At 44.0% G+C, this 17293-nt stretch overlaps 1 protein-coding gene across 2 annotated transcripts in view; it reads left to right on the top strand.

Annotated features, from left to right (window-relative positions):
* The window catches only part of cstpp1 (centriolar satellite-associated tubulin polyglutamylase complex regulator 1), a 311978-nt gene extending 307094 nt beyond the window's left edge, over window positions 1-4884 (top strand). For both annotated transcript variants that reach the window (XM_078549561.1, XM_078549560.1), the window contains exon 9: window positions 3747-4884. In XM_078549561.1, the coding sequence (XP_078405687.1) occupies window positions 3747-3906 (160 nt within the window). In that variant the 3' untranslated portion in view covers window positions 3907-4884. The remainder of the gene's footprint in view (window positions 1-3746) is intronic.
* Window positions 4885-17293: the final 12409 nt, after the last annotated feature.

Raw genomic sequence — 17293 nt, forward strand, 5'->3', positions numbered from 1 at the left:
ACACTGTAAGCAAGAGAGTTCTCCTGGTGTCCAAATTAGTATTTAAATTGTACCTTCTCACCCAACCCAAACCCACCTGCTTTTGACAGTCAAAATTGCCCCTCTAACTGAAAATGCTTTTTTGTGATTAACACATTCTCAGCTGTTTTACCAAAATTGCACCTTGTTACCAGCATCAAATATGTAAAGGTTTTTTTAACGCAAGATTTTCTTTGAAAAAATTACATTCAAAACACTAAAATAAAAGCAAAATACGGCGTATGCTGGAAATCTGAAATAAAAGCAGAAAGTGCTGGACAAAACTCAGCAAGTTTTTTTATTCATTCATGGGATGTGGACGTCACTGGCTAGGCCGGCATTTATTGCCCATCCCTAATTGCCCTCGAGAAGGTGGTGGTGAGCTTCCTTCTTAAACGACTGCAGCCCATATGATGTAGGTCCACCCACAGTGCTGTTAGGAAGGGAGTTCCAGGATTTTGACCCAGTGACACTGAAGGAACGTCCGATATATTTCCAAGTCAGGATGGTGAATGCTTGGAGGGGAACTTCCAGGTGCTGGTGTTCCCATCTATCTGCTGTCCTTGTCCTTCTAGATGGTAGTGGTTGTGGGTTTGGAAGGTGCTGTCTAAGGAGCCTTGGTGAATTCCTGCAGTGCATCTTGTAGATGTACACACTGCTGCTACTGTGCGTTGCTGGTGGAGGAAGTGAACGTTTGTGGATGTGGTGCCAATCAAGTGGGCTGCTTTGTCCTGGACAGTGTCAAGTTTCTTGAGTGTTATTGGAGCTGCTCTCATCCAGGCAAGTCAGGAGCCTTGGTGAATTCCTGCAGTGCATCTTGTCGGTGGTGGAGGAAGAGAATGTTTGTGGATGTGGTGCCAATCAAGCGGGCTGCTTTGTCCTGGATGGTGTCAAGCTTCTTAAGTGTTGTGGGAGCTGCACTCATCCAGGCAAGTGGAGAGTGTTCCATCACACTCCTGACTTGTGCCACGTAGATGGTGGACAGGCTTAGTCAGGAGGTGAGTTACTTGCCGCAGGATCCCTAGCCCCTGACCTGCTCTTATAGCAACGGTATTCATATGGCTACTCCAGTTCAGTTTCTGGTCAATGGTAACCCCCAGAATGTTGATAGTGGGGGATTCAGTGATGATAATGTCATTGAATGTCAAGGGGCAATGGTTAGATTCTCTTTTGTTGGAGATGGTCATTGCCTGGCACATGTATGGCACGATTGTTACTTGTCACTTGTCAACCCAAGCCTGGATATTGTCCAGGTCTTGCTGCATTTGGACATGGGCTGCTTCAGTTTCTGAGGAGTCACGAATGGTGATGAACATTGTGCGATCATCAGCAATCACCCTACTTCTGACCTTATGATGGAAGCAAGATCGTTGATGAAGCAGCTGAAGATGGTTGGGCTGAGGACAGTACCCTGAGGAACTCCAGCAGTGATGTCCTGGAGCTGAGATGACTGAACTCCAACAACCACAGCCATCTTCCTTTGTGCTAGGTATGACTCCAATCAGTGGAGAGTTTTCCCCCTGATTCCCATTGACTCCAGTTTTGCTAGGGCTCCTTGATGCCACACTCGGTCAAATGCTGCCTTGATGTCAAGGACAGTCACTCTCACCTCACCTCTGGAGTTCAGCTCTTTTGTCCATGTTTGAACCAAGGCTGTAATGAGGTCAGGAGCTGAGTGGCCCTGGCAAAACCCAAACTGAGTACAGTGAGCAGATTATTGCTAAGCAAGTGCTGCTTTATAGCATTGTAGATGACCCCTTCCATCACTTTGCTGATGATCGAGAGTAGACTCATGGGGTCGTAATTGGCCAGATTGGATTTGCCCTGCCTTTCATGTACAGGACATACCTGGGCAATTCTTCACATTGTCGGGTAGATGCCAGTGCTGTAGCTGTACTGGAACAGCTTGGCTAGGGGTGCGGCAAGTTCTGGAGCACAAGTCTTCAGTACTATTGCCGGTATATTGTCAGGGCCTATAGCCCTTTCAGTATCCAGCGCCTTCAGCTGTTTCTTGATATCACATGGAGTGAATCAAATTGGCTGAAGACTAGCGTCTGTGATCCTGGGGACCTCCTGAGAAGGCTAAGATGGATCATCCACTCAGCACTGGGTCAAAATCCTTGGAACTCCCTTCCCAACAGCTCTGTGGGTGTACCTACACCACATGGACTGCAGCAGCTCAAGAAGGCAGCTCACCACCACCTTTTGAAGGGCAACTAGGGTTGGGTAATAAATGTTGGCCCAGCCAGCGAAGCCCACATCCCATGAATGAATAAAAAAAAACTTGTGGCTCAAGATTGTTGTGAATGCTTCAGCCTTATCTTTTGCACTGATGTGCTGGGCTCCTCCATCATTGAGGATGGGGATATTTGTGGAGCTTGCTCTTCCAGTGAGTTGTTTAATTGTCCACCATCATTCACGACTGGATGTAGCAGGACTGCAGAGCTTAGACCTGACCCACTGACCATGGAATCGCTTAGCTCTGTCCATCGCTTCCTGCTTATGCTGCTTGGCACACATGTAGTCTTGTGTTGTAGCTTCACCAGGTTAACCCCTCATTCTTAGGTGTGCCTGATGCTGATCCTGGCATGCCCTCCTGCACTCTTCATTGAACCAGGGTTGATCCCCTGGCTTGGTGGTAATGGTAAAGTGGAGGATATGCTGGGCTATGAGGTTACAGATTGTGTTTGAGTACAATTCTGCTGCTGCTGATGGCCCACAACGCCTCATGGATGCCCAGTCTTGAGTTGTTAGATCTGTTCGAAATCTATGCCATTTAGCAAGGTGGTAGTGCCACATAACATGACGGAGGGTATCCTCAATTCCAGAGAATGCAGAAATCTTTTTTTCTTTTATATAAAACGTGCTTTAAAAATACCTGCTTATTGAAAGATTTAAAGTGAAATTTAAAGGAGCACTTGGTAACACACTGGATTTCCTTTCAGTTCTGGGATTTCAGCTCATATGTCATATTCTTTAAAGAAATAGGTATATTACAGCCACCTTTATTTTTAGAGCTAACTAAGTTTCACACATTTTAAAAAATGATCTCTTGCCAATTGATTTGTTTTAAAAGTACGTTTCACAAAAAGCTGCAGCTTTGTTGTTCTCTTGCTGCAGGTAGCACTGGCCTATCACATCTCACTGCTCCCACCAGCAGGAACGCAGTGGCACTGCAGCCCTCATTTTAATTCATTTCCGTGAACTGAACTTATGTCCGATACCCATGTCATTCTATTTCCAGAATACGACTACGTTATAAGAGTATAAATCAATTTAGCATATTTTTGCATTCTCCATCACAGATAGTTTAAAAAAGCATTGAAAAGTCAAAGCTGGTAAGAAAATGTGGTGCATTACAGTTGCCTGTAATTGCCTGTGTGTTGAAACCACCAGGAGAAATCTGATAGTGATTGCAGTATCTACTGTTCACTTTGTTAAATGTGCAAGGGAACAGTGTGGCATGTAGTTTGTGCATTTATTCAATCCCATAAGTTTCTGGATGTCAATAATTTTCTAAGAAAATGATTTAACTATTTAATCTCAGTCCAAGTTTGTCGATAAATCTTGCCAAACCGCTCCTCCAACTTTTGGTTTATTCAGCCTCCCATTCCATCATTGAGGCTGCGCAGTCAAGAACAGAGAGCAGTGGGTGATACCTTTTGCAGGATATGATGACTGACATTTTATTGCCGATGTTTAATCTCTATGTTTATGTCTGTCGGTAGAATTGAACACATGCTCAGTAGTCAGACCTCCGGTGCTCCTGTGCTCTCACAGAAGGAACCAGCCAGAAAAGTCAGTCACCGCAAGACTCTCCCTCAGCGTAAGAAAGTGGACATTGAGAGTGATGGCTCAACCGAAGAAACCGATTCTTCTGAAAATTAACTCTCCACCTTCCTTTGCTGCTGTTCATATTATGCCTCGTTATAAAATAGTTACCTTCAGCCTTCCTTTGGTTTGTTAAAATGTTTAAAGAGTCTTCTGCTATGTTAGGGCCACCATAGTCGGTCAGTGCACCGTCTTTTCACTATTGAGATATCGCTTTGAGCTCACATTGGATGAATGGGACGAAAGTTGTCTATTTCTGCAAGTTTTAGTGGACTGATTTTTGAGTTGCCTCATCCCAGTTCCTGCATTACAAAAATTGCCAGAAAGAAAAACCGTGTAGCAGCCTCACCCAGCGAACCTTTCAGCTGGGTTTGTTAGGGAAATTGAAAGATTGTGTTAAAGAAATGGTACTGTGCGCCTAACCTGTTCCTTTCCTTTGCAGTGCTGTCCCCTTACCTTGTTAAGAGCAAAAAGCAGAAGCTATTTCATTCAGTCTACTTCAGCCAGAGTATAAACCTCAGACTTTTCATTTTATTAAAAAAATTGGAAGATAGTGCAATAACTGGTGTTGTCTTGGCTCAACTGTAGCATGGAAAATAAGGTAATGGTGATTTCTTGACCAAAAGTCAGAGTCTCCATTGGAATGAGTCCTCACGCTCTGAATATAGATTCTAGTGATGACATATCTCAATCAGATTGAATTCAAGATGCTTCTGAATATATTTAACACCATCTTACTGGTCTTATGGTCAAGGTAGATTGTTGAAATGTCAGGAAATTCTAGTACTGTAACTAACTCAACCATCCTGTGCTATCAAATGATGATAGGGTTGGTTTCAGCTGTGATGCTCTTCACAGTCGAATATACTGTCTAGGGTTATACGTTAAAAAATGTTATCTGGTGAAGTATTTAAGGACTTCTGGCACCTAACAAGAGTTATCACCTGCAGAAGATGTGAAAAATTAGATGGGGAGTAGTTAAAACTGAAGCATGCGTTATCTGATGTCTGTAAAAATAAATAAATTGTTTCAAAAGTCTTACATGGTTAAAGTTCATTTTGGAAAAAAAGATGCAAGTGCCTTGGTTAAGTATGTACCTGTTTTCGTACTCGTTGTCAAGTGTTATAAAAGAGGGCGTGAAAGTTTTACATGGGTCACCTAACTTGAGAAGGAAACTGACCGGGGCAAACCTACAGATAAACAATGGAAAATTCTTGGGGAAGATTTTGGTATAATACAAGACTAGAACAAGCAAAAGCTCCACTTGTACAATTAGTTCTGCATTCATGATCAATAAATGAGGTAAGAGATAGCATTAAGCTAAAGGGAAAAAACTTACAGGAACCCAAGGGCAAGCTGAATTTCTAGCAGAGTGGGGCAGCTATGAAAGGGATGGAAAGATAATAATGTGGTGCAAAAGGGAGTATCAACAGAAACTCACAGGAGATATCACAGCCAACAGAAAAAAGGTTTTTATAACTATGTTAAGAAAAGGGGAGTAGTACAAGGAAATGTAGGCTTATTAAAAACAGATGTAGGTGATACTATAATGAATAGAAGGACTGTCAGATTTGTTAAATTGAAAGCTTTATTTATTTTTATGGTACAGGAAGAGGAAAAAATACCAGCTATCCATGGGGATCTAAAAATACATCAATGGGAGGAACCTATTGGATTTGATGGGCATGAAATTCATATGCCTTGATTTTTGGACACCCAGGCTGCAATTATTGATGTGTTCCCATTCAAAATTTATCTACCCGCCTCATCTGAATGATTTTGGTGCTAGTTCCCAAGTCTCCAGCTCTGTTTTCTCCCTCTCAGTGCTGCCAGCGAGCTCTGCGCACAGCAGGAGGCCCTGGCAGCATTGTTGCAGACCACAGACAGCTGCTCTTTCTTAAACACAGGCTGCCTCTTAAAGGAAAGTTACACAAAAAAAATTCCTGCAATGGAAATTATTGCAAACTGAACACCATAACAGCCAGAGAGATGCAGACTGACAGTTGCACCGTTGGAGGCATTAATAGCGCAAATGGGCCAGAGGAGAGAAGCCATGGTCCCCTGGGGACAACGAGACCCTTAAAAGGGAGAGGGAGAGGGTAACCAGGGAGGTCAACTCCCAGAATCTGGACCTGAGGACCTGGCATTGGAGCCATAAGAAGTCTAATTACCTCAACATAGACATCTTCATGTGACATCTGCTACCTATCACTCTATCAATATCAATGGGAAGCAGGGGGAAAACTCCCCACTGGTTGGAGTCATACCTAGCACAAAGGAAGATGGTTGTGGTTGTTGGAAGCCAATCACCTCAGTTCCAGGACATCACTGCAGGAGTTCCTCAGGGTAGCGTCCTAGGCCCAACCATTTTCAGCTGCTTCATCAATGACCTTCCCTCTTCATAATGTCAGAAGTAGGGATGTTCACTGATGATTGCACAGTACCTTTTGCCACTTCTTAGATACTGAAGCAGTTTATGTCTCATGAGGATAGGTTGGACAGGTTGGGCTTGTTTCCACTGGAATTTAGAAGAGTGAGGGGTGATTTGATTGAAGTATACAAGATCCTGAACAGTATTGACAAGGTGGATGTGGAAAGGATGTTTCCTCTTGTGGGTGAGTCCAGAGCTGGGACGCAATGTTTTAAAACTAGGGGGTCGCCCTTATAGAACAGAGATGAGGAGGATTTTTTTCTCTGAGGGTTTTGCGACTTTGGAACTCTCTGCCTAAGAAGGCAGTGGAAGTGGGGTCACTGGATATTTTTAAGGCAGGGGTTGATAGATTCTTATTAAGCAAGGTAATCAAAGGTTATCGGGGTAGATGGGAATATAGAGCTCAAAACACAAACAGATCAGTCATGATCTTATTGAATGGCAGAGCAGGCTTGAGGGGCTGAATGGCCTACTTCTGCTCGTATTTCATAGGTTCGTATGTCCACATGCAGCAAGACCGGAACAACATTCAAACTTGGGCTGATAAGTGGCAAGTAACATTCACACCACACAAGTGCCAGAATCCAGAGATAGTGAAGGGGCGAGGCCATGGAGGGATTTGAAAATAAGGATGAGAATTTTAAAATCAAGCCATTGCTTGACCGGGAGCCAGTGTAGCTCAACGAGCACAGGGGTGATGGGGGAATGTCACTTGGTACGAGTCAAGACAGGGGCAGCAGAGTTTTGGATAGAATGTGGGAGACTAGTCAGGAGTGCGTTGGAATAGCTGAGTTTAGAACATGCCTTTGCTACGTGATCGTAGTGCATTGTCCTGAATGAGCGTGTCAAAAATAAGTGAAAGTGCAACCTTTACAATGTGTCTGTGAAAACTGGACCCACAAAATAAAATAATACCATATGTGAACAAACCTGTAGCGGTTATGTCTATACACTGGACAGTTAAGGTGCTGCAAGTTTGGAATATGTATATAAAGTGAGACTTAAAGAACTTAGTATGGAGGAAATCAGAAACGAGATGGAAGCAAGACATGGCCCTGATATGGTCACATTTGGAGTATTGTGTGGAACTGTAGTGGCTGTACCACACTAATCATTATGAGGCAGAGGAGGCAGTGGCAAAAGGGACAATCAAACTGATAACTAGACATTCAAAGAAGGGTCATGTTGGACTCGAAATGTCAACTCTTTTCTTCTCCACCGATGCTGCCAGACCTGCTGAGTTTTTCCAGGTAATTCTGTTTTTGTTTTAGCTAAAAGAGAGACTGAAGAGCTAGGATTATATCCTTAGAAGAAAAAAGGGTTTAGGAGAGATACTGTTCAAGATCCTTAAGTTGAATCCCAGTAATAACGTTTGCAATTGCCCCAAACTCGAGAAGGAGGAAACACTGACCTCTATTTAGAAAGAGGAAAGAGCCATTTAGATTTAACTACTTTACAAAGAGGGTGGTGAGAATGTGCATCAGAATGCCCAAAGAGGCAATGTAGCCGGATAGCATGGAAAACATTAAGGGGGAATTGGGTAAATATTTGAAAGAGAAGATGACTGAGGTCAATTAATTCTTGGCCAGATGGACTGAAAAGTCTTTTATAGTCTTATACATTCCTACGCTCCGACTTAAGTGAGAAAATAAATCTCCATTTCCTGTAGGATTAGACAAATACTCACATCCTCCTTGTTGTGACGTTGAGCATTGTCTATTGGAATTAACTTTTTCTTATGACTATATTCTAGGCTACTAATACATATACAACAATTCTGTGTAGTGTTATGATCCCAGCTGATGTTAGTACTGGACAAATCAGATACCAGAGTGAAACCTGTCTTGATAGATCTTTTATTTTTTTATAGAAACCATGGAGGAAAGTTACTGAACAAATTCACAGGAGTCTGCTGATGAACTTTTAACATAAAGAATAAAATCTTTATGAAACAAGAAAAATGAACTATATGACACCAGCCAGAAAGGTTGGAAAGATCTCAACACAAACACAAGAATATGCTTCAAATTCACACTATTCCTTTACCTCAGCAATATCTTTATGGACACATAAACCAGTGAAGAGTTACCACTAGCTTGACACATGAAGGCCTCTCGCTTGGGTTTCAAACAATTTTTTTTCCAGTGAATTCTTGAACATTCACCCGATGCTTTTCACCCAACTCATATCTCTCTGAGACACCCAAAAACCACACTCTACACTGAGCCTTCCAGTAGCACCTCAGCGAAACTGATTATTTTACTGAGTTCTATAACTGACTTTTCTGTCAGCTACTGTCCCAATAGCATTGCAATGTTTTCTTCTCAGAGAGCTGAAAATCCCTGTCTTCACTCCCTGAAACATACAGAACTCTATCTCCTGTCTTTTTTCTCTGTGTCTGTGTCCCCAAACCATTGTCGCTAGGCAACAGTAAAGTTTTTTTCCACTTTGTCTTTTCCTCCCCACAATCACTAAATTTTTAACCCATCTCTTTGCCTTCAGGGCTGTAAAACTTCATTAAAAAGCACAAGCGAACCCAAAAGACCTGATCTTTTAGTTAGGAATCTATCCAGACTCCCTGGCACCAAGGTTCACAAACAAAACCTAAATGAAACTAGAACACTTTTTACCTTATTCAACACACAAATATATATATATATATATATTCAACTTAAAATTATACATTGTTCCTCACACCTCCCCGCAGGGTAAAAAAATGAAAAGGCATCATTAAGAGGAGTTTTTATTTTCTATCAAACAATCCCGTCTCGTCACTATTCTATCTTCTACAGACCATACCCTAGCAGTAATAATGTATTTAATCAAATATACAAAGAAAATTACTTTTCAATAAAAATTATATTTTACACAAGTCCATTCTGATCATGACATCCAAGTTCCTCCACTTTTAAACTCTTGATGAAGCATCCACTGTGATATTGTCTCTTCCTGCTACATGAATAATTTTCCAATTATATGGTTGCAGCATTAAACTCCAGTGAAATTGTCTCAGATTCTTGGTACGAAACTTTGCTAATAAGGTTAAAGGATTATGGTCCGTATAAACAATATGTAAATTTCAAAATGTTGTAGAGGCAACACCAAACTCAAAGTCTCTTTTTCCACAGTTGAATACTTCCGAGAAAAGTAACTGACTGGCCATTCAATCCCCACCTCATCACCCTGTAATAAAATTGTACCAACGCCTACATCACTGGCATCAACAGCCAATTTAAATGGCTTAGCATAATTCAGCACTGCTAAAACCAGTGCGGTGGACAGTACAGCTTTTAAGCTGTCAAGGCACTTTGATGCTCCTTTGTTCACTCAAAATTCTTTAATAAGCTGGTCAGGGGAGCGCTACAGTGCTGAAATTCAGAACAAACTTCCAATAGAACCCATTCATGCCTGTATCAGTGCTGGCCCAGCCAGCAAAGCCCACATCCCATGAATGAATTTTTTAAAATGTCCCACAGTGTGGCCCAAATAAGTTACTTTCACTTTGGCAAATTCACTTTGCCAAGTTTATGACCAGTTTGGCTCTTTGTAACCCAGCAAACAATTTGTTCAAGTGTTGCAAATGTACCTCCCAGGTTTGGCTGAACACAACCAAATCATCAGTATATACCGCACAGTGGCATAATCCTTCAATGACCTTGTTGGTTAATCTTTGAAAAGTTGCTGGTGCGTTTTTCATTCCGAAAGGCATGACCTTGCATTGATAAAGTCCACCTGGGGTTACAAAAGCCAATATTTCTTTGCCTGTTTCGGCTCATGAAACTTGCCAATATCCCTTCAATACATCAGTTTTTGTAATGAACATTGCTTGTCCAATCTTCTCAATACAGTCTTCCAACCGTGGAATTGGATATGATCCGCCTTTGTTGCTGCATTAATTTTGCAATAATCTATACATAATTGCTGCGACCCATCTGGTTTCGACACCATTACCATTACAATCGGTGAGCTCCCGCATGAACTTGACCTCTTCCCTCACTTGGGCTAACTTCCCTGGATTTAGTCTGTAAAGGACCTTGCTTTATGGCTAACACATCCCCTACATTAACATCATGTATGGCCAAAGATGTTTTCCCTGGCCTATTCACACAAATCAATTCAAGAGTTTGTAATAGCTTTTGTAAGTCGCCTCAACAGTTTTCTGGAAGATAACTTAATATTGCATCTAACTTTTTAAGCACCTCTGTATTATCCAATCACTGGAGGGTCAGCTTTAGAATTTTCGACTTCTGATTCATTCTCAGAATGCTCTGATATTTTTATTTCACTCCCTACTTCTTTCACCACTGTAAATATACTCCCATCATGACCATCATTGCTTGTCATAATATTGCTTCAACATATTAACTTGACACATTCGTTGACTCCTCCTCTTGTCTGGAGTATCCACTACTATATAATTTACATCATTGAGTTTCTTTTTGATTTGATAAGGTCCAGTGGAACTCGCTTTTCATGGTTCACCAGAGAGAGGTAACAATACTAACACCTTAGGCAGAATTTTATGTCCTGTGGGCCAACACGGGCCTGACCTGATCGGATGTAAAATCGCGCGCAATGATGTCGCGCAAGTGTCCCGACGTCATCGCACACTCGCCCAATATTTCGGTCGGCGGGCAAGCGCAAAAGCCGGCAGCGCGCCCGCCAACAATTAAGAGGCCTATTAATTAATCAGTTAATTAAAAGCTATTTTTCACTGCCCGTCCAACCTTATGGTTGACAGGCGGGCGAATCAGCCAGGCGGCCTTTGCATTTTCGAGGAAACCTCATCCACGGGTGGGATGAGGCTTCCAACATCAATTTTTTTTAAAATTAAAATTTTTTGACAGAATTTTTACTTTCTGTCTTTGTTCCTGTGAGTGAGTCCGATGTGGGGACATGTTTTTCACATTTTCAGAATCTTTATTCTTGATTTTAAAATTCTTCAGCTCCCTGAAGCGGCTCTGTGCCTTCAGGGAGCTTTCAGTGCGCGTTCCCCCTGCGCATGTGTAGACTTCCGCGCTTGCCCTCCTCCCGCGCCCCCCCACCTCCCACCCCCACCCCGGCAGCACTGAGCTCCTCAGCGCGCCTTTCACACTGACTGCCCGTTAATTGGCCGGCCAGCCCAGCATGAAATTGCGGTCGGGGGCCGATCATGGGGGTAGCCGACCTTTCCTGGTTGCTCTCAGGCCCGCCCACCGTGCCTGCCCGATGAGCCAAAAGTCCTGCCCCTTGTCTCCAGCGAGAAAATTTTGAGCTTTGGCATTTTATCTGCTCTAACTTTCATCGTTTGTTGAGCGATTTCCAAGCGCTCTTTGGCCAACTCACACGCTTTGGTTAATGTCGACTGGAGATTTAATACCTAGTATGAAATTGCTGCCAACACCTTCTATGATAGCCATCGAGCTGAAGAAGACTTGAACCACTGGGTTATTGTCACTGGAGATCCTGGTGTCCCACATGGCACCTTGTTTCAGGCACCTCTGCCTATTTGTAAGGATGAAAACTCAAAAGGAAAAGCATCCTCGGGCATCACCTGACCACTCAACTCAACAGCCCACTTGTTAATTTAACGAGCTATAACTAATGACCTCTATAGCCTCTGACCTTTGATTTATAATTTTTTCCTTAATTAATTTAAGAGACCCTCTCACCTCCTGCCCAGTTATCAGTTCAAAAGGACTGAATCCTGTTGACTCATTAGGGACGTCCCTAATGGCAAACAGTAGAAATGGAATCCCTTTATCCCAATCATTAGGACATTCCTGACAATAGGCTTTAATCTTGGCCTTTAAAGCTTGATGTCATCTTTCTAACACTCCTTGTGACTGCGGGTGATAAGCTGAAGATTTTAATTGTTTTATTCCTAAACTATTCATTATTCCTTTGAATACTTGTGACATAAAATTTGAGCCTTGATCTGATTGTAATCCATATCTTGTGAAAAATTGAACTAACTTTTCCACTATCACTTTTGTGTAATTTTCCCCAAAGGCACTGCCTCAGGAAATCTTGTTGAAACATCCATAATTGTTAAAAAAAAAATATTGATTCTCATTCGGGTTTTAGGTAGGGGTCATACACAATCAATTAAGACACTGCTAAACGGTTCTTCAAAAGTTGGTATCAGAATTAAAGGTGTAGGTTTAATTGCCGATTGGTGTTTCCCCACTACCTGACACGCCTGGTAGAATTTAACTACGTCTTTATGCAATCTTGGCCAATAAAAATGTTTCACTATTTTAGCCTGTGTCCTCCTCAGTGACCTGCCATTGGAATTTTGTGAGCCACCTGTAAAATTTTGTTGCAGTACTCAGATGGAGTTACCACCTGATGAACTACTGTCCATTCCTCATCTGCTGGTACTTGAGGTGGTCTCCATTCACTCATTGGCACCTTGTCTTTTAACCTGCTCCACCCCCTCTTAAATGGTATAAAATCCATCACATCACATTTCTACTGCTCTTTAACTCTGAAGAAGAGTGACATGGACTCGAAACATTAACCCTGTTTCTCTCTACGGATGCTGCCAGACCTGCTGAGTTTGCCCAGCATTCTATGTTTTTATTTTAGATAAGGCGGGGACAGATACACCAATGAAAATGTGCTAGTGTCACATTTAACGACACCAAAGTCTTTTTGCTGATTTTGGTGCTTTCAAGAGACCGCTAAGGTTTAGCGTGACATTGGAAATGGAACACTTGTATAAGAATCTGTGTCAAAGATTGGCTTACCTGGAAAAACTCAGCAGGTCTGGCAGCATCGGCGGAGAAGAAAAGAGTTGACGTTTCGAGTCCTCATGACCCTTCAACAGAAACAAGTTCTGTTGAAGGGTCATGAGGACTCGAAACATCAACTCTTTTCTTCTCCGCCGATGCTGCCAGACCTGCTGAGTTTTTCCAGGTAATTCTGTTTTTGTTTTGGATTTCCAGCATCCGCAGTTTTTTGTTTTTATCAAAGATTGGCTTCTTCATGAGTGGAACTCCAAATTGGAATTGATAAATAAGTTGTGCAGTAGTATACGCCGACAATTATTGTTTGCACTGTGGGAAAAGAACAAACTGAGCTTGGTCAAATGAAAATAATAGAGATCATGAAAAAATGAGTTAACTAACGGAACATATCAGAATTTACATCCTTTCCGGACACACACTATTCATGCAAAAGGTACTAGGCAAATGTCAAATATCTCATGGAACTACTCAAAGAAGAATCGAGGATGTCACGGCTCATACTTATTCCCCAAACATTATCACAAAGAAAACAAATTTTTATCATTTATCTAATTTCTGTTTTTTGGAATCTTGCTGTGCACCATTTGGCCGTCACATAGCTTACATAACAATAGTTACTAGACTTTTATAGTCACTCAGTTCAAGGATAATTAGGGATGGGCAACAAATGCTGGCCTTACCAGCGACGCCCACTTCCCAAGAAAGACTAAATTTTTTAAAAATCTCATTGGTTATGAAGCACTTGGAGATGCCCTGCGGATGAGATAGTTGCTATATAAATGCAAATTATTTTACCTGATTATCGCCTGTGTTGTGCTGACAATTAGAAAGTGTAATCATTAATTCCTAATAACCATCAGGCAAAGAAAATGGGCAGAATTTCCCCCCCTCCCCCCGCCTGTGGCAGGTTTCATGGCGGGCGAGAGCGGAAAATTTGGAGAGAGGCCAAAAGTCGGATTGCCGCCGGCGGGATAAGTTTCCCAATTTTCCCCTCACTGCTCTCAAGGCGGGTTGATGGTGGGTTCGCTATCCTGCTGACCAGTGTCGGGAATTCTCTACCCCCTCGTGAATGCTCATTAAATACGCTACTCGCCGGAATCACGTTCCCCCTTCTAACCTTGCATAACACCGGCGGGAGTTCGGACCGGTCTGAAGCACGTTTGACAATGAGTGGCGTGCTTCGGTCAGCTCTCACATCGCTCGTGACTTTGGGGTGAGCGTTAACATTCAAAGCCGACCCGCCACAGCACTGCTCCGGTTTCACAGCGATGCCAGTGGGGCGCTACGCTGCTCGGGTTGTAGGGTTGGCCTACTCACAGTGGGTGTTTCTGCGCTGTGGGAGGACAACACGGTGCAGCGGCTCTCAGGCAGGGTCGCACCCTGAGACAAGGACCAGCAACATGACCGGGGTGGGTGGGGGTGGGGCGGCCTGGGATGAGAAGGATGATGGAGACAGGTGTCAATGTGGTGTGAGGGGGGGTGGGGGGCAGCAGGATGACAGGCACATGGGGGGCAATGAGGTATGAAGGAGCTGGAAGGGGGAAGGGGAGAGGTAACAGACACATGGGCAGCAATGGGGTATGAAGGAGCTGGAAGGGGGGATGGGGAAAGGTAACGGACACATGGGCAGCAATGGGGTATGAAGGAGCTGGAAGGGGGGATGGGGAAAGGTAACGGACACATGGGCAGCAATGGGGTATGAAGGAGCTGGAAGGGGGGATGGGGAAAGGTAACGGACACATGGGCAGCAATGGGGTATGAAGGAGCTGGAAGGAGGGATGCGGGAGGAGGAACGATGGCAGGCAGAGGTTGAGACCAAGGATGGGGAAGATGGAGCCCGACAAGGAAAACTAGACGCAGACGCACAAGGGAGCGGATGGGAATCGAACTGTTTGAAGGGAGGGGATATATAAAGACTCTGGAAAAGAAAGAAGGAGGAGTGGTGTCTGTTAGTGTGACACAAGAGGCGTGGGTTGCACAGAGACTCATTGGGGGAGGAAAGGACACTGTGTTGTGATCAGTCTTGAGGGAACAGGGGAGTTCATGGAAAGATAGTCATAGTCCCTGGTCTGGGGTCAACAGGTCGAAATGATAGATTAAAGGTAATGCTGGGGCTCCTTGGATTTCATAGTCAGGGTGAGAGATTAAAGTCAGTCCTGGGGCTTTGTGGATTATGCTATAGGGCTGTGCATGGCACTCACATCGTAGTCCCGCTCCTGGGAGGGGAAATTTGGATAAGCTGAGTTTGGTTTGCAGGGCCTGTTTACAGCCAGTGGCGTTGGGTTTGCCTGGCTCGGTACTGGTCTGCAGATGGGATGTTCATTATTAGGGGAGGGCATCTGCAGCCTGTAAATGGGGGAAATGTAATAATGGGGGAGGCGGCAGTCAAAGCTCTCCTGTGGGGGGCTCTCCTCTGAATGTAACCATGCTTACAGCCTCTAGATGGGGAAAGGCCAGGTTCACATGGGGCATGGGGAAATCAACAGTGATGGGTTCAGCGGAGAGGGCTGGAATGTCCACCACACCGACACTGGGATCCAGGGTTACTGGGGGAGGCCGGAGAATAACCGGAGGGAGCTCTACCTGTATATCATGGGGTTCCAAGAAGGTCGGAGGGACCCGAATACTGACGTTGGGGGGGGGAGGGTTGAAGCTGGTTTCAAAATAAAAATGGAGCACCATCATCCTGAGTCAACAAAGCAATGGCTCAATTTGAAATCGAAACTGGAAAAAAATCTGCATGGGAGGGGTCTGAGTCAGAGTGGGAGGAGCACACAGCTGGAGTCAGGGGCCCTTTCAGGGACCAGCCTCAAACTGCTTAGAGTCACAACATTGTAATAGAGTCAGAGCTGAGAGAAAAGAGGAAGACTTCCTTAGAAGGTGCATTTGGAGTCACTGCTTTTTGGTGTGCTTTAACAGGAGACTGCAGGAGTCATTGGCTTCACAATGCAGCTGCTCCATTTCAGCATTAACAGAGAGGAATGTGATAATGGAGAATGCAGGCAACTGTTAAGGTAGCACAGCTGCTGCGTATCTGCCAGATCTTCAATGAAAGCCTCTAATGTCCTTTCTCCAATTGGCATGGATAACAGGCCAAAGGGCACTCAGTCACTGCTCATGTGCAAGTTAACCTTAAACTGTATGCCAGATCAGAGATTGCAGAAGTGAGTTTGGTAAGGTGGTACATTCCATCAATGAGTCCAAACCTCTTTCAACCTCTGTGGGATTGAGATGTCAAGTAACAGGGTTGGCACCTTGGTCGCCTCGATCTGTCAGCTCCAAGGCTGTATCAGCGAAAAGCTAGTAGCATAGATGCAGCTCCATGGCATGACAGTGGCTTTCTGTCTGTGAGTGAGAGTTCTACTATATTTACCCAGTGCTCATGACTCTGTTGCATTTATCAGTCCCCGGGGAGAAGGAGGATTGAATAATGGAGCCTGCGCTCAATGCTGCCTTCTTGATGGCAGTGATCCAATTGAGGAGGAGAAGAAGGGTTCAGAGCCACCGAGCACAGCTTCGAGAGGAGGCCCAGCCTGAGCTCCATGGTCCAGGGAGCCCCAGCAAGAACCAGAGGATGAGGAGGTTAAACCCATCCCATGGAGGCAACTCGCACAACCAAGGGTCTACCAAAGGAGATTTTCCTATTTTTTTTTTTAATTTGTTTATGGGATGAGGACTTTGCTGGCTGGGCCAGCGTTTATTGCCCATCCTAAGTTGCCCTTTAGAAGATGGTGGTGAGCTGCCTTCTTGAACCGCTGCAGTCCATCTGGAAATGAGAGAAAGCCAATGCCGTACACGTCTGCACTTGTCAATAGATGTGATGGATCATATCTGCCACATTGTGCGGGAGGATCTAAAGCCCCATGTACTGGGAGGATACCCCTGCTCGTGGATCAGTCCAGGGACCCACAGGGGACCAATGTGGCATCTCAGAATCCTCAGCACTTAAATGCATCAAGGAGGTGACAGATGCCCTCTACAATAAGGCTCATCATTATGTGAAGTTTGCAATCAATGAAGCTAGTCAGGCTGCTAGAGTTCTGGAGTTTGCAGCTATCCCAGGCTTCCCTAAAGTACAGGGTGCAATCGATTGAATACATGTGGCTTTGGGAGCTCCATGGCAACAGCCCCTGATTTCATTAACAGGAAAGGGTTCCACTCCCTGAATGTTCAGCTGGTGTATGATCATCAGAAGCACATCATGCACGTTTGTGCCAGGTACCCTGGGAGTTCCCATGACTCATACATCTTGAGTCACTCCCAGTGCCTCAAGTACTCAAAG

This window comes from Cetorhinus maximus, chromosome 9 (genome assembly GCF_964194155.1).
Source record: "Cetorhinus maximus chromosome 9, sCetMax3.hap1.1, whole genome shotgun sequence".
NCBI classification, from domain to species: Eukaryota; Metazoa; Chordata; class Chondrichthyes; order Lamniformes; family Cetorhinidae; genus Cetorhinus; species Cetorhinus maximus.